This window comes from Arvicanthis niloticus, chromosome 16, assembly GCF_011762505.2.
Source record: "Arvicanthis niloticus isolate mArvNil1 chromosome 16, mArvNil1.pat.X, whole genome shotgun sequence".
NCBI classification, from domain to species: Eukaryota; Metazoa; Chordata; class Mammalia; order Rodentia; family Muridae; genus Arvicanthis; species Arvicanthis niloticus.
Genome location: NC_047673.1, coordinates 65,495,386 through 65,520,617, shown reverse-complemented (window position 1 = coordinate 65,520,617; position 25,232 = coordinate 65,495,386). Strand labels below are relative to the sequence as shown.

The window sequence follows — 25,232 nt, the reverse complement described above, 5'->3', positions numbered from 1 at the left end:
AACAAGAGCTGGACACCATCATGCCCCAGGAAGAAGAAAGACAATCTACAGATTTAATGGTCGGAAACAAGGCGGGTGTTGCACCATAAACAACCATGACTAAACTGCAAGAGTACCCGGGAAGACATTAGAGATGAGCCAGGCATCTACGAATCTGAGATCATGCCACTGCTCTGTCATTGGGACATCACTAGCAAGGAGTTTGCTGAGACTCAGGATGAGAAAAAGGGCTGGATGTGCATGATAACGCTAGAGTTGTGAATTTACAAATGACTGTGTAACTGTGACTGGATGCGCGGCATTCTGAGAGCGAGACATTAGAGGGCGCAGAACCGACGGAGGCCGGGCAGGGAAATCGCACTACAGAAGAGGACAGGAGACACAAAGCAGGGTAAGGCCACCTATTTCTAAAGAGGAGAAAGTCTGAACAGAGATTGGTCACCGGAGCATGGAAATGAAGGAGAATTACCAGAGGGAAAGAATCCATGGTTGTGAAAACTATTTGAATTTCCACTCCAGTGATCATGTAACACTTCCAAAAGAGCCAGAGAACAAAGTTTATAGGCAGAGTTCTCAATTTCTACCGTTACCCTCTGAAGCCAAAATTCTGAAGAGCGATTACCCGAGCACAGTGAGCACCCCTTCCTCTGGACTGCATTTCGACAGCTTGTGGCCAAAGTGCACCTTGGCATTGGGGTATGACTCCACAGCTGAGGGAGGAAACAGAAGGGAAACAGAACCAAGTTGCCGCTGTACCTTCACGTCATCACATGGAAACAACGGTCGTTTTCCGTAAACCGTAAACGGGGATACTGTTTACGTAATTTGCCGATTTTTAAAATTTGCAACACGGTCTTACTTTCTAAGTGGCACAGTCTTGAACTCACTGTGTACCCAGGCTAGTCTTGAGTTTACAGTCCTCGGCTTCTACCACCAGAGTGCTGAGCTTCTGGGTGTGAATCTGCCACACCACAGAAGACACTTTTACTTCATCTCACCTGAATTTGTTCAAATGGTAATTTGACAATTGTTTTGTGGGTAGTCTAGTATAATTTTTAATAATACAGACAAATGGAAAACAGCTGTTGTCACTTTTTAAAAATCCAACAAACTCTTGTATCCTTGTGACTGTGCCCTTGAAAAGAAACAGTTGTCACATATATTACTATTAAAGTTGCCTTTAAGACTTGATTTGTGGCTAGAAGCTTCAGCCATTATGAATGTTGCATATGCGTGTCTCTTTCTCCTCTCTGCTTCAGATTCATGGTGTTATAAGTACAACATATGAACAGTGAGAAACTGTAGAACCAGTTGACCTTGGTGTGGTTTCGTCTGCCTGAGATCATATCACTCATGAGGCTATGGCAGGAGGGTCATGAGTTCAAGGTCAGCCTGAGCTACATAGTAAGACTGTGTCTCAAAACCAAAAAGGAATTAAGAAAAAAAAAATCAGAAATTCTTTTTATCTCATCACTGCACAAATAAGAGTTTATCTGATACAGTTAGGATGTCTTTTTTGTTTTGTTTTGTTTTGTTTTTTTGAGACAAGGTTTCTCTGTGTAGCCCTGGCTGTCCTAGAACTTACTCTGTAGACCAGGCTGGCCTCGAACTCAGAAATCCACCTGCCTCTGCCTCCCAGGTGCTGGGATTAAAGGCATGCACCACCACCGCCTGCTAGGATGTCTTTTTTTAATTAACTTTTTTTATACCAGGTTACATAAAGCCATGCCCATACAATTAGAATATTACACAATAGGCTGGCATGTGTGGTCCCAAACTGGTCATGCAACCTTATAATGTTCACTGGGAAGAACGCTGCATAAGAAACTTGAGAATTACTTTTAGAAAAAGACCTTTACAAGTGTCTTGATACAGGAGTTATTGAATGTCCTAACCACATCAATCCATGTTTTTCTTATTATTAATTCTGAATGAATGAACAAACCATGAAACAAGTCAATGAAAAGTAGATGCAACTGAGAATGGCTTTACCTGTAATGCTTAGATCAAAGATTCTCTTTTTCTCTCTCTTTCCACACACACACACACACACACACACACACACACACACACACACACACATATATATATATATACACACACACACATACATACATACACACCTCTTTATTAATTTAGAGCCCTGAAAGCATATCCCTAGAGAAAAGCACTCTGTAAATATCTATCATGTATACCAAGACTGTGCCTGTTTTATATTCCAGCTCTTTAATGTTAGCGTGTATTTCATATATAATATTAAAATCAGAAATTGAGACATTAAAGAGCAAAGACTTTGGAACAAACAGACTAAGGCTCAAATCTAGATTCAGCCACGTTTATCAGTGAGGTCTAAGATCTCTAGGCTGTCATTTTGATATTTGTAAAGCTGAGATAAACTTAATTCCCACCTCACATAGTTGTTGAAAGGACTGTGGAAATTAGTGCTTATGAACCACTTGCTATATATAGTACCTGGTGCTTCAACATCAACTTGTTATAATCATTATCTTAGCAAATTCAGAGGTTGTTGAGCAGATCTGCTACATTGCTATTCCTAAATGCAGCTTGGTATTTATCTTCTTTCTAAAGATCAACAGGGATGTGTGTAGTAAATTGGTCCTTCTCTATCCACCATCTATCTAAAAGACAGCTCCAAATATAACTAGAGATGAAGTTAACTCTGTGGGATAGCTAACTTTCTAAGAAGTCAAAGGCTTCTAGGATGCATCAAGAAGCTCAACAAAAGGAAAATCTACCACCACCACTCTACTAAAGTAGCATAATAAATCCTTATACCCAGAGTTGTTCTCACCCCTCATTAAGGAAACTTCTCTTTGCAACAGATGGAGATTATCACAGACAACCACAACCAATCAAAACACAGAGCTGTGGAGCCATTCCAAAGTACACACATACAAAACACTCCTACACGGAAGGCTCAGGGAGCGTTATGGAGTGGGACAGGGAGACTGTGAGAGCCACAGGATCAGAGAGTTTGCTGTGGGTCTGGGTCTCCTTCTACTGTCAGAAGCTACACCCATAAAGCCTCACCACATGCCTGCCTACACACGAGCTGAGCAAGGACAGCAGCGAAGTGGATGGGGGACTCCCCTGGGGCGGCCACCCTACGCAGAGGACTATGGGCAACTAAGGAATGCTGAGAGGGGAGAAGTCAGTTGTCTTTCCCAGGAAGGAGCACACCAACTGATCATCTCTGAAAACATACACACAAATAGCATTAAGCAGATCAAAAAGGTTATATTTAGGAATATATATGTATATGTGTATACATACACACACATATATATATGCATATGTGTACACACACGCATACATACACATATATATATGCATATGTGTACACACATGCACACACACACACACACACACACACACACACACACACGCCTGTAACAACAATTAATGAAAAAAAGAGTCCATGCTGGGCAGTGGTGGCACAGGCCTTTAATCCCAGCACTTGGGAAGCAGAGGCAGGTGGATCTCTGAGTTCAAGGCCAGCCTGGTCTACAGAGTGAGAAACCCTATCTCGAAAAACCAAGACAGAGAGAGAGAGAGAGAGAGAGAGAGAGAGAGAGAGAGAGACCGCGCATTTATTTGAAAAAGAGTAAGAGTAAGAGCAGGTACCTGGAAGGTTTGGAAGTAAGGAAAGGGAGAAGGGAAATGATGTAATTTTATGATCTCAAAAGTAAAAGTTTCTGCTGATAGTGAATCTGTTAAAAATAATCCCTGAACTGGTAAATTAACTGTTAAATTTAATGAAGAGTGAAAGGTTCAAGGGTATGAGAGGTTACCAAGGTGTGGGGCTCTGGTTCCCTAAACTGCAGATTTACTTAAACAGCCTTGTAGCTTTCTTTCTTTTTTCTATTTTTAATACATTCTGATCTTTTAAAAAATTGGATATTATATTTGCATTTCAGATTTTATCCCCTTACCCCATTCCCCCCACCACCCAGGAACCTCCTATCCCATCCCCCCTCCTCCTGCTTCTATGAGGATGTGTCCCCACCTACCCCCCCAACTCCCACCTCTCCACCCTCAAATTCCCTCCCCACTCGGTGTTCAGCCTTCATGAGACCAAGGATCTCCTCTCCCACCTATGCCCGAGAAGGCCATCCTCCCCTACATGTACAGATGGAGTCATGGGTCCCTCCCTATGTGCTCCCAGGCTGGTGGTTTAGACCCTGGGGAGCTCTGGTTGGTTGGTATTGCTCTCCTCATGGGGCCACAAACCCTTTCAGCTCCTTCAGTCTTCTTTCTAACTTCTCCATTGGGAAACCCTTGATCAGATCAGTGGTTAGCTGTGAGTATCTGCCTCTTAATATGTCAGACTCTGACAGACCTCTAAGGAGACAGCTATATCAGGCTCCTGTCAGCATGCACTTTCTGACATCCACATCATACCTTTGGTACATGGGCTGGATCCACATCATACCTTCCAGTACATGGGCTGGATACCCAGGTGGAATGGTCTCCAGATAACCCCTCCTTCAGTTTCTGTCCCACACTTTGTCTCCATATTTGCTCCCTTGAATATTTTGTTACTCCTTTTAAGCAGGACCGAGGCATCCAGCCTTGTTGCTTTCTTGTTGTTGTTGTCCTCTCTAGTCACTCAGAGAACAAACTTGAGAACTAGATCTTGAGATCTTGCATCTTCCACTTTCTCAGTACCCTCTACTATTTGGTCTTCTCAAGACATGAATTTGCCCTCCCCTTCACCCCACAGCTTTCTAACTTTGCCCTGGGCCTTGGTTTGGCATTCAGGAGCTATGGCAATGCCCTCAAGCCTGTATCCTTTCATCCTACATATCTTCTCTCCCTGACATGCATGTCTGATAGAGCACCTGGCAAGCTGTCAGTTTATGTCTCTTGACTCATTGGACTGTGGGTGCTTGACTGAAAAGTGTGTGGTAGACATTGCAATGTCTAAGGAATGAATTATTCTCACTCAGAAAATTGATGAGACAGAGACTCTGTGACAATCTTACTACTACTTTTCAAGGACACTGTAATATACATGAGCTTACTTTTTATAAACCATGAAAAGGAACAGCAACCAGACCCTAGTAAGTCATGTGGCAAGCCGAATAGTCTCATCAGCTTTACCCAATCTGGTGAACAAAAGCGTTAGGCTTACCAGTCAGCAGATCCTTGTTTAAGTTTTCTCGGCTTATGGAAAGGATATACTGCAAGAAAAACAAAGTAGACATCATTTCTGGAGAGTGGGCAAATGTAACTCTAAGTTACTCAGCAAGAAGAAATATTCACTATTTAGCTGAATGTTATAAACTAATTTTAGAACGATTTAACTAAGTATTATGGTAATGATGATGATAACAATGAACAACTTTTAATCAAATATGCTGAATATAATATCTAAAATTTTATCTTAGGTGTTCTCAAATTTTGATACTATAAAAAAACCAAACCTTCTCATACAGTGAAAATATTAGTTTCTTTAACATAATTTTAACAATATTGTAAATTGCATATTTTTATCAGAGCTCCCTAAGTATAGTTGCTACATTGTTTCACTACTGATAACATCAGAGCAAATGCACTTTTAAAACTATCTACTTCCAAGGGCTTAATTTCAGAGAAAACTGTGCGTGACTGTAACAGGATTTGGGAGGGTGAGGGGGTGGGGGAGGAGAGCCTCTCACTATGACATATATTGGTTATTTCAGACTTTGTGGTAAAATGTAGCAGGTTGACTGTCCTATAATGCAATGCACGTGTGGTGTCTAGGGACCATAATGCTTTAAGCATCAGTTAAAATGTTTTATTTTTAGTTTGGTTTAAAAGCAGAACCAAAGATCAAGTAAAGTAAAAACTGGTGCATAATAATAAATCTTGGGGCCGGGCAGTGGTGGCACATGCCTTTAATTCCAGCACTTGGGAAGCAGAGGCAAGCAGATTTCTGAGTTTGAGGCCAGCCTGGTCTACAGAGTGAGCTCCAGGACAGCCAGGGCTACACAGAGAAACACTGTCCCCACAAACCAAATGATAACAATCATCATCATCATCATCATCATCTTGGGTTGCTTATAGTCACCTCCACACTGATAAAGTCATAAAAAGTTAAGTTTAAACATTTATTTTTTTATATATAGCAGAAATACCTATCATGGACCATGAATGTCACAATTCAGTCTTATGAGTTTGAGTGAATTTGGGGTAATGGTGGCCCACACCTTTAATTCCAGCACTTGGGAGGCAGAGCCAGGCAGATCTCTATGCATATGAGGCCAGCCTGACCTACAGAGTGAGTTCTAGGACACCAGGGCTACACAGAGAAACACTGTCTCCACAAACCAAGCCAAACAAACACACAGATAGAGTCAAAATGAATTCATTGTTTAACAATTTAAAGCATATCATTTTTTCAAATTAGCAGAGACCACAGAGTTTTTAACACAAAAATGCTAACTTGTGGCTCTTGCTCTCATTCTGAAGTAGAAACTTGACCTTAATAAGCAAATCTAAACTCAGTATAAAGATGGCTAAGTTGTCACACGGTGACAGTGGCTGAGGAGGTGTTTGCTGTTAGGACCAGCTAACTTGGCATGTGTGTTCAGAGTGTGCAAGGCCAAGCAGGGACGGTGGCTTGTCAGCATGAGCAAGGCCATGAGCTCCGCTCCCAGCACAGCAAGGAAACATTATAAAGGATGATAATAAAGATTCCCATTATAAAGCTTTGTTTACGTCAATGTGGTGAAAAGACCCTTTACACATTAGTTATAGGGCTTTTGTGCCGTGGGAAGCAACTGAACAGATCAGTCCAATGCGGCCACCAGGACTTCTCCACCCCATCTACGTCAACTGTCTGGATGGCATTGCCCCCAAGCAAGAGCCAGTTTGTTCCTGACACAGAACATGCCTCTAACTCCCACTCTAAAAGGCTAATCCCTGGAGGCCACTATGAAAAAACACGAGGATAAGAGCCAAGTTAAACAAGTTATTTGGAGGACAGTAATGCAATAGCTTTAGCGGAGATAATGCAATAGCTTTAGCGGAGAGTACTTCAAACACGACACTGTGCCTTTAAAGGAGAATGCTTCCCGCTAAGGGAACATGGGAACACAGAGTCGTAGGAGTGTGACCACAGCTTTGCCCACCCACCCCTGTGTATTAGACAGTAGTGTGACAGTTACCAGGGCAGACCAGGAGGGAAACAGAGATGTGCAAAAGCCAGGGAGCATCTGTGCATGGTATGGAGGGAAGAGCCAAGAGGCAAACAAACAGATAAAGGAACAGAAGGATTTCGAAAGTCGGTTTTCACGTCATAGATATCTAAACTGTGTATCTTGTGCAAAATGCTTCCTCCATGGTTCAGAGCTTTTCAGTAGATTCATTCTCCCTCTCTCCCTCTCTCCCTCTCTCCCTCTCTCCCTCTCTCCCTCTCTCCCTCTCTCCCTCTCTCCCTCTCTCCCTCTCTTCTTCTCTCCCTCTCTCTCCTTCTAGTCTTGTCACCTTGTCTCTCTATGTTTCTCTCTTTGTATGTTTGTGTGTAATGTTGAGTGTGGTGAGTATGGAGGTCATTGAGTGTCCTGCTCTGTCACTCTCTGCCTTATTCCTCTGAGACAGGCTGTCACTGAACCTGGAGCCAGGTTGGCAGCCAGCTAGGCCTGGTGATTCCCATGTCTCTGCACCTCACAGCACTGGGATTGCAGGGGTAGGTGTGCCTGTGCCTGGCTTTTTATGTGGGTGTTGGGTCATTGAGGGTATGTTCTCTCTCTCTCTCTCTCTCTCTCTCTCTCTCTCTCTCTCTCTCTCTCTCTCTCTCTCTGTGTGTGTGTGTGTGTTTGTATGAATACAGGTGCCCGTGGACATCAGAAGAGGGTGTTGGGCTCCCTGAAGCTGGACTTACAGGTGGTTGTGAGCTTCCCAAAGTGAGAGCTGGTACCTGAACTCAGACCCTCTGGAACAGTAGTAAGTACTCTTAACTGCTGAGCTGTCTCTCCAGGGTGAATGCGAGGGAATTGAACTCAGGGCCTCATGTTTACACAGCAAGCACAATTACTCTCTGAGTCCTTCTTCCTAGCTTCAATGCATGTTCTTTTGAGGAAGTTGTATGCATAGACACTGTTGAAGTGGTGGATTTCACATCTGAATCTTGGTGGCAGCTAGCCAATACTGGGTGAGAGGGACCCAGGTGCCAAGAGGCTGCTGAGGCCAAAAGAAGGCTGTCTTCCTGAAAATGTGTAGAATTCTCGGGGTCACAAGGATGATTGGATTTCCTCAGGCAGAGTAATTGAGTGGTTCAAAGCAACTTGATGTAGTTCTTAAAGGACAAGGTGGCCTTTTGTTTAACTAAAACACAATGGATGTCAGTGTAATCATGCAGACACTGAAGGATGAGCATGAGTGTGGCTGTAAACTTGGCCATCACCCAGTTTGAAAGAATTGAGAAATAGCAGTGGAGGTGGGGAAGGGACCACTTCCTCCCTGTTGTAGTGAAAGCTCTAAAATTAGAACTCTCACACACACCTGCTTCCTCTTGGGGAATCAAGAAAGCATTGTGGCCTCTGGTCCCATTCACTCTCTTTATCTAGTTTCTCTGGGATTTGAACTACTATTGGACCATCTTTGTTTACTGATAGGTCATTCACTATGGAGTCAGCTCAGTTGGATGTCTCAGCCTCCTCAGGATGCTCCGTGGTAACACATAAGAATAGTGAGATGAGATTGTGAATCAGAAAGCATCGAGGCTGGCTGTAGGCAGTGCTGCCTGGCTCCCGGGTCACACGGCTGAGAAGAAAGCTGCCTTAGTTTTGTCTCGGTAAATCTCACATGAGTCTGTGGCTGTTTCCTCTTCTATGAAGCAGGGAGCTGGATTCGAGTTCAATAAATCTGACGATTCTGCTATGTGAGAGTGAACTTACATTTTCTCTCCTTCAAACCTCTGAAACATACTTTGCATTTCAGATTTAAGTCTTAGAACTAAAGTCTCACCCAGTTTTCCTCCTTTTGATTAGGTTAATTCTGGTTTGCTACTGATTTAAAATTCCTACAAATTGTTTCAAACTTTCCCTGTAGCTTTCTTGTAAACTACAACTTCCCCCTTTCTCCAAACCATTTTTCCATTTCCTGTCCATGCCACGCAATGAAGTTTCCCCTGTCTTATTCTACTGATGTCTCTTCCCATGAACCTGATGACTGTCCCTTGTCCTTCAGAAGAATGTGAACCTTACTCATGCTCTGTGCTTCGGCCCCATAAAAATAAAGCAAACTGGGAATCCCCCTCTCAGCAATGGATATTTGCAGCCTCCATTCTCTCTCAGAGAAGTAAACTCAAAGGGTATAATTAGATGTCAATATATTTTCTTCCAGTTATGAATGTTAGCATCAAAAACATAGAGCAGGATAATGGATTTGCTTTCAAAAACTACATCACCCTCTGGCCTCTGTTGTTTTGGAAATTATAAAGCATTGAAAACATTTCTCATTCATTCTATATAGTCTATTAAAAGCAAACTTGGGGCAAGAGGGTCATTGAGGGGAAGGCAACTGCAGCACAGAATGGTCCAGAGTTGTCCTTGTACATGATACTCAACAAGTAGCATGGTAATTTTCTCTAATTGAAAAGGAAGTTGGAGACAGAGGGCATCCCAAACAGCTGGGCAGCAGGAGTCATGCACAGAATAAGAAGTGGCCTGGTGAGACTGATAGCAGTAGCCCAGTTTTTGTCATGGTGTTGTTGGCTGGGTCCTGACGTGAGCATCTCCTATGAACTAAGTAGGTAACTAGTTTCTAGACCAAGGCTTGAGGTACCCTAGTTAGTACAAGGGAAGAAAGGAGTGGCTAACAAGCAAGAGGCACATTGCAGGCCTCAGGCTCAGTTAAAATTTTTGCATAATCCCACTGTGTCCAATGTAAACCTACCTGTGACTTGTTCCCATAGGGAATTGCAGATTTCTTTCCCGAAAGAGAGTGGATCATTCTGGCTTTCATAGGCACACCTTTGGAAACGATCTAGAAGAACCAGAAATAGCCATTTCCACCAGTGCGACATACCGCTCTGAGAATTAAATAGATGTGAATTTAAATGTGATTTATCAGTTAATCTGTTGTATCTCCTTGGATGTGTATCCCCTGGTCTCAGATAATATTGCATGAAATAGCAAGCAACCCGCAACCCTGCCTTTAAGTTCCTTTTCTGATTTCCCTCAGTGATGGGCTAGAACCTGTAAGATGAACCCTTTCCTCTCCTGATTTGCTTTTGATCAGAATGTTTCATCATTGCAATTGAAAGGAAACTAGAGCATTCTTACCCACTCAATCAGAGATCTGTCTTCCTATAAGAGCCCAGCATGAGTCATTACATCAGATGGGGTTGTAATGTCACGTTTGTATCCCGCCCTATCCACCTGTCTCTAGCCTTTCTACCCATCATGTGCTAAAGGTTCACTAACTTGTCAAATTTGCAACTTTCCAAGCCTTTGAAGAATGAATTTTCATGTATAGGTTGGTATCAAATGACATTTCAAATCAGGATAAAATCAATGCTATGGAATTGTTGAAAACCATTAAGTATCATCGCCTTCACAAAAGAACTTTTATGAGGATCAGGGCATCGGCTCAGTGACTAGGCATGCTTGCTGTATAAGCATAAGGACCATGCCAGTGGCAAACTCAAGACTCAGTGAAAGACCCTGTCCTGGAAGTATAAGAGAAAGCATGGTGGAGTCAGACTTCTAACACTTTTACCATTTGTAGGTAATAGTATAGGTATGGTCACCCAGCAATACATGAACACACAGGGCTACATCACACACACACACACACACACACACAAACACACACACATCCACACACACATACGCACACACACACATACACACACACAAACACACACACATACGCACACACACATACACACACACATACACACATGCTCATTTTTTAAAGAAAGAAAATTGCATCAACAATGTACCTGATCTTCCAGACCAATGGCCTTCAAGGCCTGCCGTCCTCTATAAGAAAGGGCCAAGTTAATGCTTCTTCCACGTGTAAATGTAGCCACTCGAATATCTAAACACAGAACAGACACCATGTTGGACACACTTTCTTAAATGATGCTAAGGAGTGAGCAAATCCTTGCATTTGAGCAACTACTCAATTCAGAATCAAATTGAAAAACTCACTAACTCATGGATAGAAAATACCGAGTGTATATTGTTATTCAATTAAATTTAGATCACTGAGGTTTTAAAACTTTCAAATAATTCTTATATCTTAAATTGTTTTTATCAAAACATTTGTCTTTTATTCAGAAAATCTAAAGAAATAGACTAAGGAATCATAAACCTTTCTCCCATTTTCTATTACCAACTTACCTTCCCGAGCTTCATACACGTCAACTTGGAAATTCCTCTTTGCAAGAAAGCACGCATTCAATGCTCCAACCTAGAAATCAGAATCATCTTTTTCATGTCTTCATTTGGTTCTGTACATACAGAGACATTTTGGTAGAAAACACAATATTTTGTATTGGTAGATATAATAGTTCACTCGTTATATTGACTTCATTGTAGTCACTGTCCAAGAAGACTAGAGGCAAGACCAGCCAAATCATCTGGGCCTGATTATGCAGGCCTGTAATCTAAATGAGGCAGGAGGTTCTTGAGTTCAAGACCTGCCTGTGCAACTCAGGAGCAGCTTGTCTCAATATAAAAAGGTGACCAGGGAATACTATATATTGCATAGCATATGCAGAACTCTGAATTCAATCCCCAATAATGAAAAAGAAAAGAAAACCAAATAGTCAGAATAATTCAAGATTAAGTGGTGTTGTTGTAGAGATAGGTTTGGCTTTCTTTCTTTTTCTCTTTTTAACTTTTTTTTTTTTTTAAATTGTGATGTATCTAACTTACACACAGAAAGAACATAAAATGTGGACAGTTTGCAGAATAACTACAGAGCAGACCTTTATGCCCACTTAGATTTTATAACTGATACTCAGGTAGAAACAACAAAACAAAACAAAAAAATAAATTAAAAACAAAACAAAACCAAAAACAACCCAACTAGAATATTTCTCCCTTCTAACACCCTCCCACCTCTACCTAATCGCCATAGCCTCTTCCTTCTTGGAGATGAATACTTGAACTTTTGGTAATTCATTCTTGCTTCTTCATGGTTTTCCCACCTAGGTTTGTTTCCCTATAGAATATAGCTTAATTTTGTCCGTCTTTGAACTATATACTTAGAATCACACTGTGGATTCTTTCTTTTTTAATTAAGCACCTGCTTCTTCAACACAACATCATGTTTTGGAGATTCGTTCATATATAAACCTCAACGATCATTATTTACTTATTTAATTGTCTGTGTGGTATCTGCATATGTGTGCATGTGTGTGGGGGTTCACATGTTTGTGTGGAGACCAGAGGTCACTGTTAGGTGTTTTCCTTGATTGTTCTTAGTTTTTCCGATAGGGTCTCCCATTGAAGCTCAGGCTTGTCCATTGGCTAGAACTGACTGGACAGCAAGCCCCAGGGATCAACCTCTCTGCTCCTAGCATTGGGGTTACAGCAGAGCTACACGTGGCTTTCTTTGAGTTCCAGAGATTTGAGCTCAAGTCTTCCTGCTTGCACAACAAGCACTTTACCCACTGAGCTTATATCATTACGACTGTAAAGACCTGAATGGTAACACATGTGTGAAGTCACACAAACAAGCCACATGCACTGTACTCAGCCAGGAACTGAATTCATTCCCAGTAGTCGATGCCAACCAGCAAGTATGGGCATGTGTTATCTTGGCTGGCTTGTCCAACGAAGCCTTGGGCGTGACTGCTGGCCCCAACCCACTAAATGAGACTCAGTATGTCACTATTTTAGGAGACACAGTTTTGGGGCAGTTTGTTACATGACAACAGATAATCCTATCAAGAGGGTTGGTAAATCTTCCTGAAGATTACTTCTAGTCGGCCTTCGAGGATTGGGAATATTGAGCCATGTGGAGAAGATCAGTAATAGTTTGTGATAGTTTACTTTATTATCAGAATAGAATCATAACTGCTCCTCTTAAAGTGATAAAAAAAAATTGGTTCAGGAAATGATGTGGCTCCAGGGACAACGAGGTCAAGAAAGTAGGAATGAGCTCAAGAAAGAAATAAGTTCCTTTTGTTAAGGAAGAAGCTCAGAAGAAAGCTAGTAAGGAACACAAGCCATGATTTAAATGACGGGAGGTGAGTAAAGCCTTAAAGTAAGGAGGTGGCTCCAGGATGGAGAGCCTAGGGATTAAAAGCAAGAGACCCATTTATCTATTACCTGAAAAGTTACCTTCAGTCAAGGAAGGATGATGAGCGGTGTAGTAGATGTGGGTCTCCCTGGCTATGCGAGGCACAGAATCCTGCCCAAGCCAGTGGTGGGCTGAGGTCTGCTCCAATGCTATATCCCATTGCTTAGATAAAAGTTGACTCTGGGATCCAGGGGGAAAAGGATGTCCCGAGTGGAGGCTTTGTTTCAGTCCTTTCTAAGGTTGGAAGCTGAAGACCCATGTCTCCTCCTTAGGTTTCAGAGATAATTTAAGGAGCATCGTTGCTGTCACCCTAGTGTAACTCGGACACGGGGCAGCTTTCTAACTGGCTTATGCTTCTCCTTAAAAGTTCCTCACACTCTGTGTTTATTTACACATTTATCTTTCCTCAAGGCAAAAGAGAGAAAGATATAACCTCTGTGGCTGTGGACAAAATAGAATTCATTCTGCACAGCATCATGTACTAGAAAACATGAATTGATGGGTCGCTTACTTGTTGCTTGTGATTATTATGTCAAATTAAATATTCACATTATGATATATGCTCAAGAGAAGGCTCTATATGTGCAAATGAGGGGACATATGTTGCAATGTTTAGAGAAGACCTTTTCATAATTGAATTTAAAATAAAATATTCTTCAAGCATTCTAAATGGTCATTACAAAGGAATGGACAAAGAAATTCTGGTATATTTATGCAAGGAAATGCAACAACATGAACTTTTTAGAAACAATATAAATGAAGAGTGAGTTGCATATGATTCATATTGTGTGACATTCAGAAAAAAGAATAATAGAGACAGAGCCATGGAGATGTATGTGTGTATATATAATTAAAATGATATATATAAAGCATATATATATAATTAAAATACATGTTTATGTTTACTAATGTGTTATGATCATATGATATAGATATGATACAAGTATAAATTAAAAGGATAATATTCAGGACAATGTTCTAGTGGGCAAGGAAGAAGAGGTGAGTGGAAGGCACTGAAATACATTAGTTCTTGTATTAAGGGGGACTCGTGCCTGCTTATTGTTAATAATAAACTAGTAGGAACAACAAAAGTAACTAGGAGAGTTGTCTCCAAAAAGAGTCAAAATAGTATGTTAAAGACTGGGAATTCCAGTTCTGTGTAATTGAGGCTCACTTGAAGCTAACATGGAAACATGGACATGTATTCAGCTGTCAGAGCTGATTCTATGGCTTGGGATACAGGTTTTACACTCTGAGTGTATTTCCTCTTCTCAGCTGCTGTAGAAAGTGCATACTTTGGAAAGACTGTCAGCATCATCTCTGTTGTTAGGTGGCAAGAAGACAAGAAGATAACATGGAAATGTAATGTGTAAGCCACTCCAAGCCTCCCACAGCTCTGTTAAGGCATGGCTGGATTCCTGACCACAGGGAGAGGATGGAGGAAGGAAGAAACTGGGCAAGCACAGTGGTGAGCGTGGCCTCCCACAGGGACATGGACATTTAGGAACTAATGCTACACATGTTTTAAAGTACTGCACCAAGGACCTAATGGTAAGCAGGTAGCAAATGACGGGTGTGGATGTGTTTTTTGCATGTGGGATGTGTTTTTTTGCATGTAGGCACTGCTGGGTTCTGTAAAGTACTTCAAAAACTCACCAAGACTGTTGGATATAGGCAGATGGCATAGAGTTAAAACTTCTTTGATGAAACCCAGCCCCTGTAAAACTCTTAAAGATGGAGGAGGGTTCACAGAAACATCAAAAGTACCCCTTGACCTCCTGAACAAAGGAAGATAGACTTCTGCAGCCCATCAAAGTCCATACCCCGTGCTGTTAGGATGTCCTCAGGATGGAACGACAGGGAGAAATCTCAGAGCCAAAAGAGTGGGAAGTAAAATGGACGGCCACACAGAGGACCTGGTTAAAGTAAATGGGTTGCAAAACCAAACCAAAAAAGAGGAGGAAAGAGGGAGGAGAAGGGAGGAAGGAGAAGGGAGGAGGGAGGAGGGAGGAGGGAGGAGGGAGGAGGGAGGAGGGAGGAAGATTAGAAAGGGTGAGGAAGAGAGAGTAAATAGTATGCATTTTATACTGTGAATTTGTTAAAGAACCAATGTAACGGAAAAAAAATACTTCAAGAAGAGAAAGAAAACGTGGTACATCTACACAATGAAATTTTATTTAACTGGAAAATAGTGAAATGATAACATTTATAGGAAAATGGGTGGTGTCAGAGGTGATAATATCAGGTGGAGTAAGCAGAATGTAAAGACAAACCACATGTTTCCTCCCACATCATATTTAAATATTGTGGGAGGGATTAAAAGAGGAAGGGAACAGGAGAAGGGAGGAAGAGGTCTAAAGGGGGAGGGGACCCAGCAGGGTAATGGGCTGTATAAGGATGTCATATACATATGCATATATATGTACATGTACATAGAGACGGGAGCTCTGTGGGGGAAGGGGGGCAAGCAAGAGGGAAAGAGGGAGGTCAGGGAGGGAACTCACTGTGTGAAGGAGGAGCAAGAAGGAAGCACAATAAAATACATACTATGAAAACATCACAAAAGAAATTCATTCACTTGCAAAATGTGATTTAAAATGTCAGTAAAAACTGAATTGAGATTTATTTTAGTATTAATAAAACCAGAGTGCCAAGGAAGACTAACAGCAAGTCCTCTTCACGTACATATCAGCAACATCTGTAGAAACTATAAACTTGCCCCAAATGACACACTGTAAAGACCTTGACCTGAGATTGCATGAGTTCTGTGGGTTTTATGGGTTAAAACTGTTTCCTTCGGGGAATGTGGAAGTTCCGAGTGACCTGATTTTGGCGTTAGGGATGTCCAGGTGGAGAATAATGTAAAGATCTCTGTGTGAAAAATGCAAAAAAGGCACAAGAGTCGAGTTCAAACACTCAGGATCTAGTTATAGCCCAGGAGGAGGAAAACTAGAAAGTAGGATTTCCTGAGCCTCTGGGTGGTGGCAGACACTCCTGTGCCTCTGGGCTGCGCTTGCTCTCTATGCTGAATTAACATTGGTTTCAGGGTGGAAAGATCTCTGACAGGTTGCCGAGCAGCAGCAGCACTTGAAACCAACTTAACATCAACAGTGCTTTTTGAATTTGGAAATCCTGTCAGGAACAAATCCGCAGCAAGGAAAGCTGGGCAGCTTTAGGGCATGTGTGGGAAACAACTCTACTGTGAAGGTACCGTTTGAGTATTGGTCAGGGGGAAATCTACAGAAGATGGACACACTTTTGTATCTTCTAAAATCAGGTAGATTTGTTCCCTTCCATGATTGCTGCTAGCCTTGAGTAAGTCATGGATGTATAGCAGCTTTCTAACTGGTCAGACTCTCCCTAATTTCTCCATAAAAATGGAGGATGTTTGTTTGTTTGTTCTCATGTAGAGACTTGTTATAAAGCCCAGACTTGCCTGGAACTTCCATCCGTCCTCATCCTCTGGTGATGTGATTACCAGCATGCAGTACCATGTCCAGTATGTAAGATCTTTCAAAATCAGAGTCTTCCTTCTTACTAACTGCCACCCCCCCCCCCCCCGCGGCCCTCAAGCATAATGTAACGTTGAATAAAATCCAGTCTTCTTCCCTGATCTTCTAACATGCTATATATCAGCTCTGGCCATGTCTGCTTCCCATCCTGTCGGGGTGGCCGGTCCTATCCCTTCATTAGGAGGCTGTCCTTGGGACTACAAACAGAAACTGCCAAGACCCTCCCCTCCTATCAGTGCCTTGTTCGCTTTGATAGCGCACTGCTGACTCCTCTCGTTTCCTTCTCCATTGCAATTCTCCTCCCTAGAAGGCCCACTCCTTGGTCCCTAGTACCTTAAACAACACAGGCAACAATGTATTCATTCTCATTTTGTTCAACAATTTGATAGGAGAGAGCACGAAGGCTGGCCCGCTGCCTGACACCCACAGCACGTGATGCTCTTCCTGAGTTCTTGGTTTTGCTCAGCTTTGCTGAGACACAGGCACTTACTGTGTATCCCAGGTAAACCCCAATCTCACTCCACTCCCCTGCTCTGCTGAAGCCTAGCATTACAGATGTAGGCAACCATACCTGCTTCTTAAGAATCTGATATAATAAAGGACCTGCCATATTCATTTTCCTGCTACCTGTGTGCCTGTTGTGTTTGTGTGTGTGTGTGTGTGTGTGTGTGTGTGTGTGTGTGTGTGTGAGAGAGAGAGAGACCATTTTCTTATCCATTCATCTTCTGGTGGCTCCCTAGGCAGTCTGTCACCTAGCTGTTGGGAGCACTGCACACGTGGACACGAGTATGCTGGTATCTCTACAGTGAGCAGACTTGCTTTTATTGGTATAAACTGAGAAGTGTTCTTAATTTTAAAGAGCATCATTAATTGAAACATTTTTTTGAATATTGAAGCTCTATTGAGAAAAAATGTATTTTTTTTTGAGGGAACTAGCTTTGGCTACAAAAATACAACACACATTTGCATTCCTCTCCTTAAGCAGAGTGGGACAAAATGTTTTTATTATAATGACCTGAGATACATTCCTATTTTAAAAGAAAAGTCACGTTTGGAAACAAAATAAGGTGAAATTTCTTTCATCTTTTAGAAAATACTAAACCAAAATGATAAAAGCAAACAGACATTCATGTGTTTAGTGGATATCAAATACACTTCCTGGAAAGAACAATTTAAAACCAATGCTGTTACCCACATTTATTGCCAAGATGGCTACTGGAGAATGAGCAGATGAAGAAAATATGGTGTGCACACACAATGGAGTAGTGTTTAGCCATAAAACAGAATGAAATCCAGTTATTTAAAAACAAGAATGTGTCTTAGGTTGTCTCAGTAAGAATGAGTAGATTTGGAGTACATTGGGATAAATGAAATATAAATACATAAGACAAGTACTGCATATTTTCTGTCACATATGGAAACACACATGTACACACACACACACACACACACACACACAGAGGGGGAGGGGAAGAGAGAGAGGAAGGAAGAAGAAAGAAGACCTAAAAGTTTAAGAGAGACTGAGGAGATGTGGGAGAAGGAAGAGTGTAGAAGGGTAGAGAGACATGGTTAGTACCGGACATAGGCATACATGGAAATATCAACAATCATTTTGTGTTGATAACTGTAGTAAAAAGCATACCATATTTCTAACAAATATATTTAAACATCAAAAGGTTTGGCAATTAGAATCAACAATCCACACACAATAACCGATCATTAGTGAGATAACAATAACAAAAATAAAACACCTGAAGAACAATAAACGTCTGAACAGTCTTACCAAACCACCACCGATGACAGCCACTCTTTTTCCTTGAGAGTCAGACGATGCCATAGCTGCCAGAATATCTCTGTTCAGACTGGAACTCTCTGCCCTACATGCTGATGTTTTGCGATCTTTTTATTGCTAGAAGCCCAGAGCCTTTGTGAGCCAGAAGCCAGGTTTGGTCAAAGCTCACTTCCTCTGATGGTGTTTAACTCACTGGAAGCCCAAAGTCCAATCAGCTTGGCTCTCGGAGACAATTCACTGTGATAACCAAAATTTGAAAAACCCCATCACGTAAAAGACACCTTTTCTTTTTCGGTAGCAGCCTTGGGGCTCTTCTTCTTCTTTTTCTATCGCATGTGTCAGTTTTGTTTTCGTTCAAAAATATGAGTATGAATGAAACTTGTGTTGTCTGAGGTTTGGAAGCGTCTTCCTCTTCTCAGAGAAAGTCAGATGACTTGGATTTTACAGCTAATTCCTGCTACTGAGACCAACCAAGAATTTACCTGAAAGGTTCTTGTGGGTTTATTGCCTTTAACAGTCTCCGTTGGGAACCATTCTTTGCTATCTTAATAGTCTCCCGAGCAGGATTTGTAGATGTGTCACCAACTGGTCAAATTTTCATTTGTTTGTTTTTTTCTTGCACAGGACTTTAGAATCTAGCTCATGCCTTGCCATGGGCAAGATGGTAAACACCCTGCACCTCTACTGGAGTGTGGTTTGAGGGTGTCTCAGAACTTTGACATCTCTACTTCATTTGAGACGTATAGTACTTGGTTTGGGGCCTATTTGTTGGTTGTGCTTCTTTTCTGGATCTTATTGTGATATAAAATAAAATAAGAGCATTAATGAAGAGTCATCGTTGTTTCCAATTTCTGATGAGAACACGAAGAGCATTTCCTTGGGTAAGGACTAAAAGGAAACACCGCTCGATAGCGCCCTCTGTGGGAGAGTATGCTAGATGTTCTTTCTAGTAGGTTGTGTATCACATGGCATGAAGTTAAAGACATAGCAAGGGTACACGGACAAGGGCAGTACTGTGAATCCTGTCTCTTTGGGAGCCTATTTCTCTTGTCCAGAGACAAGCTGTGGTTTGCTGTGCGGATTACTCATTCGTCTCTTACATCTTTCTCTCCCTCCTGTCTTCCTTTCTCCTCTTCCCTCCATTCTACCTTCCTTGCTTTTCCTCTTGGCTTCATTTTCTCCCTTCCTCTTCCTTCCTGACGTTTTCAATATAAATGTTAGCAGATTTCACACCCCTTTCCACCCCAATTTTTCTTTTGCTTAATTTCAGTATCGATATAGAGAAAACTGTATCTTTTTAGAAGCTTGTTAAAAATTAAGGAGTATGTCACATGAAAGTAAAGTGCTTAAGAATAAATGTACAGTGCAATCAATTCCTTCCCAGCGTGTGCCGTTCACAGAGTCCACGAAAGAAAACATCACAGCTTTCTAGTGGTCTGCTGCCCCAGGCCTCAAGCATCCTTCTCTCTCAAGACTGATTTCGTTCTTCCTCAGCTTATGCGTCTTAAGATCCATCTAGATTTTGTCTTGTAGCTCCAGCTTCCTGGTCATATTTCTATTTTCCCAGTGTTACCACTGTTCTGAAATCTTGACGTATTTCTGGTACGCGGTATGGGGCTTCCCTGGAAGATTCTGAGCTCTTGTCTTTGGCTCTGGTGATCCAACATTTCTTGTTAACATACTTTGCTCTGGTCAGATCATATTTGCTGGATCAGTGGAATTCACTTCTCTTTTTAAAGATGATGTGTCTGTATTATAAAACTATGTGTGTGTATATGTATGAGGGAGCATGCATATGTCAGCATATGTATCTTCAGAGCCCTGAAGATGTCGTAGGATCCCCTGGAGCCAGAACCACAAGTGGTTGTGAGCCACTGTACAGATGTTGGGAACCAAACTGGGTCCTTTGCAAGAGCAGCATGTTCTCTTAACCACTGAACCATCTTCTAGCTCCAATGGACCTTTCTTGAATTTATTCGTTTAAAGATGTGATGGTTTGTATGTGCTGGGTCCAGGGAGTGGCACTATTAGTAGGTGTGGCCCTGTTGGAGTGGGTGTGGCCTTGTTGGAGTATGTATGTCACTGTGGGTGCGGGCTTTAAGAACCTCATTCTAGCTCCCTGGAAGCCAGTATTCTGCTAACAGCCTTCAGATGAAGATGTAGAACTCTCAGCTCCTCCTGAACCATGCCTACCTGGATGCTGCCATGTTCCCACCTTGATGATAATGGACTGAACCTCTGAATCTGTAAGCCAGCCCCAAGTAAATGTTGTCCTTGTAAGACTTGCCTTGGTTATGGTGTCTTTTCACAGCAGTAAAACCCTAACGAAGACAAAAGATTTGTCCCCACTTTATTCCATTGTGTTATTTAATGTTTACTCTGTCAGACTGCTAATCTTAAGAACACATCCATACTGTTTTTCTTATTTTTCAGTATTTCCTCTAATTCACAGGAGAATTTTATGGTTCTGTCTTATAAATTTTCTACTGAATTTTCTTATATATACAACTTTTTTTTTTTTTTGGTTTTTCGAGACAGGATTTCTCTGTGTAGCCCTGGCTGTCCTGGAACTCACTCTGTAGACCAGGCTGGCCTTGAACTCAGAAATTCGCCTGCCTCTGCCTCCCAAGTGCTGAGATTAAAGGCGTGCGCCACCACCGCCCGGCTATATACAACTTTTTAATGGTTATTTCTTACAATCTTCAAAATACAAAACAAAACAAAATAATACAACAACAAAACCCAAAACAAAAACCTCCTCTTAACCAACCAAGCTACATGGGGTATACTTCTACCTTAAGGTTTTTATTGAGAAGCATAAGAGGCCACTTCTCAGCTCAGTCTCTTTCCTCACTGCTAGATTGGAACCCCGAACCTTGTGCGTATGTTTTGCCACTAAACTGTTATCCTCGCTGTAGGATTTGACCAGATTTGAACCTTGATATCAGTTCTGTCAGCTGGGAGTTGAGCTTTAGAGCAGAAGAGAAAACCATTAGATTACGTTTACACTTGTTTTTTTAAACCAGGACAAAGGTCACAGAGCAGGACAAAGAACAAAGTGCAAATAAATCGGAAACACAAACAAAATCACCAGGAGTCAACAAGAACAAAGCAGGTCCCTATTATCAGATCAGTCCAGAGTTTAAAGAAATACAACTCTAAGCAAAGCAACCCATGGTTTTACCTGGATAGAAGGTTGCATCTTAAAATAAGGATGTACAGTGCCAACTGTTAATGAAAAGCTCTAAATTCATGTCCATTATTGACAGCCGTGAACTAAGCCAAGGTTTCTCACATTTCCACCACTCCTATTCCACATGCCCTACACGGTTCACCTTGGATCCTCACTGGTAGATGTTTTATTTAGCCAACATGGAATTTTATATTGCTGTTACAAGTAGAAAACTACTTTTATTGATAACTAGAAGGCACATTACATTAATAGTTGAGAGTTCTTAGACATCAATGTTCTCTTTGCAAAAGAGATCATAGTGGCTACTACCTAGTAACGTTGCTTTCAGTGTTCAATGAATTAATTAATACATTTAAATGACCCACATCTGCAATCCCAGCCCTAGAAACATTGAGGCATTAGAACTGTGAGTTCAAGGCCAGCCTGGGTTACATGGTATTTCAATGTTGTAAAAATAATAAAAAAAAAAAAAGAAGAAGAAGAAAAATTTCTGGAATATTTTATATGTTTTAGATGATTGTTAGAAGATATTAATCTACACATAAAATTCATCACACAGAATTTCAAAAAGTTAATTTAGGGGTAGGAACTGGATATATGCTTGACACATATGAAACAAACAAACAAAAAATAAAATGGTAACTCTAATTGGATGACTAATAACTGAAACTTGTAGAGGTACCAATATTAAAAGAAACTTAAAATTACAAACAGCAATATCAATGGCCACCTTGGGTCCTGGAGACCCTCAACAGGTAAATGTACTTGCTTCTAGTCCTGAAACCTTCTTCATTTCCTGCATCCATGTACTGCAAGGAATTCCCACAAAGTGTCCTCTCTATGTGTACTGTGGCAGAAAAACCAAAACCAAAATCACAAAACCCAAAAAGGGTAAGTCATTTTTTAAATTCATAAAACAGAATACTATTAAGTTAGAAAGATCCTAACTATTTCTTAAGACCGTTTCCTGCACAGGATTCAATTATAGCAGTAGGCTTTAAAATGACCTTTTTAAAATTTTGAGACAGGGTCTCATTTTGTAGCCCTGGTTCTCCCAGAGCTGACCATGTAGACCTGTACTAGCCTTTAATACACAGAAATCTACGTGCCTGTGCCTCTCTAATGTGCATGCAGACTAAGAGGGTGCACCATCATGCCAGGCCTGAAATGAAGGTGTAAAACCATTGTTTGTGTGTTAGTGACTGAAGCAACATACAAGAGTGGACAGAAAGGACACATTTGAAGAAAATAGGCGCCTCTGGGAAGGGGCAGAAGAATGTGACACTCAAGTTTACAAATGTATCTTCTGTTTAGTTAAGAGGATAGAACAAATACAATGTTATAATTTCCTAGGAAATGACAGTAAGTGGTAAACGTTTTTGTTATTTTGTGGTAGGAGAGTAGAGAATGGAAAAAGAGACTCAAGATTACATATAACATAAACTATAAACTAATGGCCGAAGAAGACAGGCCTTAGGTCTCAGAAACCCAGAGAAATGGCTGTCTCATTAACATATCGAAGCAGTATCTGTGGCTCCTCCCAGCACTTCCCACCCCTCCTCCTCCTCTAAACTTTTCCTTCCCAGGGCCTGTGCTTCCGCCCCACCCCCATCCCTGTGTAAGTCACTTTGTCTACATCAGTCTCCTGGCCTATTGGCCTGGCTGCCCACATATCAGTAGCGCCTCTCTTGTCTGTCCATCACCGCCCCGCCCCCCTCAACCTCCACCCGCTTTTCCTCAAATGGTCTGGTTTAGTCTGCCAGCCATGTTCAACCTGGCCTCTTCCCTCTGCCTGCTTTTTCCCTTATATCTACCAAAAAACCCCTCTCATTTTTTTGAGTAGTCATGTCCTCCTCCTTTTATGTCAGGGGTTTTGTTTGTTTGTTTGTTTTTGTTTGGTTGGTTGGTTTTTTTCATTCAACTGAAACCCAGGGGTTCCTGCCAACTCCCTCTCCCCAATGCCCCCTACACAGAGTCACTCACTGCAAGTTACATGGAACAAAACAAATAGTGTCTGCGCATGATTATCACGTGAAGAGCCCATAAAAGGGGTCATGGATGGCATGAAATAAGGGGCTCTGAACTTGGATCCCTGTCCTAGCTCTGAAGCCAGCTCCCACTTTTGCGAGCATCTTCCCCGTTTCTCTCACTACACAGTCTATATTTCTATCAACATCCATGTGCCACGTGTCCCTGCTCCAGTTCCTGATCTGGAACACATGAACCTGAAAATCTCAGCAAGTGCCTTATGGACTGTGATCCATGCCTATAAATAAATTTCTCTTAAATAACATGCACACACACACACACACACACACACACACACGCCACAGTCTTGTGGCTGCTCTTTAATGTAAACATTTGGGGTAGAAGATACATTGTTTTATATGATTATACTTTCTTTATCTTACTGCTTTGTCTTTTTTTCCCCCTTAACTTCATTTTAAAAAGAAATTGGTTTTAACTTTCACCAATACTCTAAAAATTTCTCAGCCATTAGATGAGAGAGGGAAGAACTAGATACGGAGATCTGAAAAACCAGTACTGGGTTAATTGAGCACTTGATTTAGCTATTAGTCTCACTCTTACTTATTTTATTTCATTCGTGTTATTTTGAGAGAGGGTGTCCTGTATCCCACGCTGGCTTCAAACTCCCTGTGTCTCCGAGGATGGTCCTGAACTACTATTCTTCCTACCTCCACTTCTCCAATATGAATATTGCAGGTCAACAGTACATTTGCAGGCTTACTATGAAGCCCAGGCTATCATTGAATTCAACACCTTCCTACAGCGGCTTCTAGAGTACTGAGATTATAAACTGGAGCTACACGTTTCCTGAAGAACTTTCTCTTTAACTGTCCTCTAAGAGACACAATGTTATATCAGTTTCTCTTTTTCCATTGGCATCATTTAATTAGTGTTCTTCTTATCCGGTAAACACAAAGAAAAATGGAGACAAAAAAGCCCCCAAACTGTGGACAGATTATAAATGTTATCAGAGGACATGTTAAAAGACAGAGGAAAGTGCTGGAGAGATGGCCCAGTGGTTAAGAGCAGTGACTGCTTTCCCAGAGGTCCTGAGTTCAAATGTCAGCAACTACATGGTGGCTCACAACCATCTGTAATGGGATCTGATGTAATGGGATTCTGGTGTGTCTGAAGATACTTTACAGTGTACTCATAAACATAAAATAATTCTTTAAAAAAAATGACAGGAAAATTGACCCTAAAATGACAATTAGAAGTATTGTGGGACAATTAGTAGCTACTTCCTTGTCAAAATTCGCAGCACTTTCTGGAAATCCTAGGAAGATAGTATTTGAAAGAAACAGAAATGGATTCATACGGATTCACATCATGGGTTGTTGCAGGTGATAAATAGTAACTTGATAACATGTTCTTTCTAGGCTGTTTCACGGACTTAGTATTACAGGCATCTTCAGCCAGTAACCCCGCCTCCAAGCGGCCA

The 25,232-nt window shown here is 41.5% G+C and overlaps 1 protein-coding gene and 1 long non-coding RNA gene across 3 annotated transcripts in view; one reads left to right on the top strand and one right to left on the bottom strand.

Annotated features, from left to right (window-relative positions):
- Positions 1-19,074, bottom strand: part of Kmo (kynurenine 3-monooxygenase) — a 33,423-nt gene extending 14,349 nt beyond the window's left edge. The window contains exons 1-6 of the mRNA XM_034520686.2: positions 18,562-19,074; positions 11,358-11,427; positions 10,955-11,052; positions 9,904-9,993; positions 5,156-5,204; positions 623-710 (exon numbers count right to left, since the gene is read on the bottom strand). Coding sequence (XP_034376577.1) covers positions 623-710; positions 5,156-5,204; positions 9,904-9,993; positions 10,955-11,052; positions 11,358-11,427; positions 18,562-18,615 — 449 coding nt within the window. The 5' untranslated portion in view covers positions 18,616-19,074. The remainder of the gene's footprint in view (positions 1-622; positions 711-5,155; positions 5,205-9,903; positions 9,994-10,954; positions 11,053-11,357; positions 11,428-18,561) is intronic.
- LOC143434740 (uncharacterized) lies at positions 7,440-18,555 on the top strand. 2 transcript variants are annotated; one of them, XR_013104483.1, is made up of 4 exons: positions 7,440-7,950; positions 14,597-14,817; positions 16,677-16,765; positions 17,168-18,555. It is a non-coding gene; the product is annotated as an uncharacterized LOC143434740 (long non-coding RNA). The 2 variants fall into 2 exon arrangements; XR_013104482.1 differs by having other exon boundaries at positions 14,597-16,765.
- Positions 19,075-25,232: the final 6,158 nt, after the last annotated feature.